At 33.7% G+C, this 990-nt stretch overlaps 1 protein-coding gene across 1 annotated transcript in view; it reads right to left on the reverse strand.

Moving 5' to 3' along the window:
• Positions 1 to 654: 654 nt before the first annotated feature.
• The window catches only part of PIGP (phosphatidylinositol glycan anchor biosynthesis, class P), a 3,824-nt gene continuing 3,488 nt past the window's right edge, over positions 655 to 990 (reverse strand). The window contains exon 4 of the mRNA XM_010009628.1: positions 655 to 785. Within this exon, the coding sequence (XP_010007930.1) occupies positions 655 to 785 (131 nt within the window). The remainder of the gene's footprint in view (positions 786 to 990) is intronic.

A 990-nucleotide genomic window follows, 5' to 3' on the forward strand; every position in this document is an offset into this window, starting at 1 on the left:
CAATCTTGGCATTTCAAGAAGCCCACTGATTTTGGGCGAGGGGGAATAAATCAACATATTTTGCTGAGTAAAGAATTGTGTAAAGAAAAGTGGACCACTATACACCTTTGCCCAGGACAAATATAATAGAATCACACGGAATTTGCTAACAAGTAAAAATTAGCTACATTTTATTATTAATATTTACAAATGAGAACTCTATATTTACAATGTAAACACTTCAAATTAATATAACTTCCATTTGACTAGTGGAACACATTTTCCCTTCCTGAATTTAAAGGGAAACAGAATTAAGCTATGTCCAAAAGCTATTTCTTTCACTCTAGGAGGGAAATTACAAGCAGAAAGCTGCATGTAATAGAACACAATTTTAACACAAGAATGGTTAGCTAAATTAATGTGGCATAATTCTCATACCAATGCAGGTTATGAAGGTGCATGCATAATAAAAATCAAGCCTTCTCAAGGAAATGTGTTAACATAAATCTAGTTAGATTCAGGGAAAAAAACAAAACAAAACAAAACAAAAACCCCACAAAAACCCCACCTTTTTTCTGCACGTAGAAAGAGATAGGGTTACTTTTAGCTTGGAGAGGTTTTGATTTTCCTTATGTAACACTTGTACTAATCCTTTATTCAAACAGATCTTAATGACTATCTGCTATTGCAGATTCCTTTTTCAGAAAGGAAAAACATTCTGTTTACTTCACTGATGGGAATATCCCTCAGTGCTGGAATTGCTTCTTCCTGAAATTTCTTCCGTTGTTGCTTTTTTGCATAGTTATCTACAAGAAAGAATGAGAACATTTCACTTATTAAAAATTTTTTTTTCTTTCAAGAAACGTAATATAATGCAACACTGTATAAATTTAGCTGCTATAAGTGATGCTGAAAAGCCCATCTTGCTGAGGTATAATGAGATGGCCATCAGAAACACTCTATATCAACATGTCTCAGCAGAGCCCATGAAGAAATCAACCCCACCTTCCT

This window comes from Nestor notabilis, unplaced genomic scaffold (genome assembly GCF_000696875.1).
Source record: "Nestor notabilis isolate BGI_N333 unplaced genomic scaffold, ASM69687v1 scaffold26002, whole genome shotgun sequence".
Classification (NCBI taxonomy): Eukaryota; Metazoa; Chordata; class Aves; order Psittaciformes; family Psittacidae; genus Nestor; species Nestor notabilis.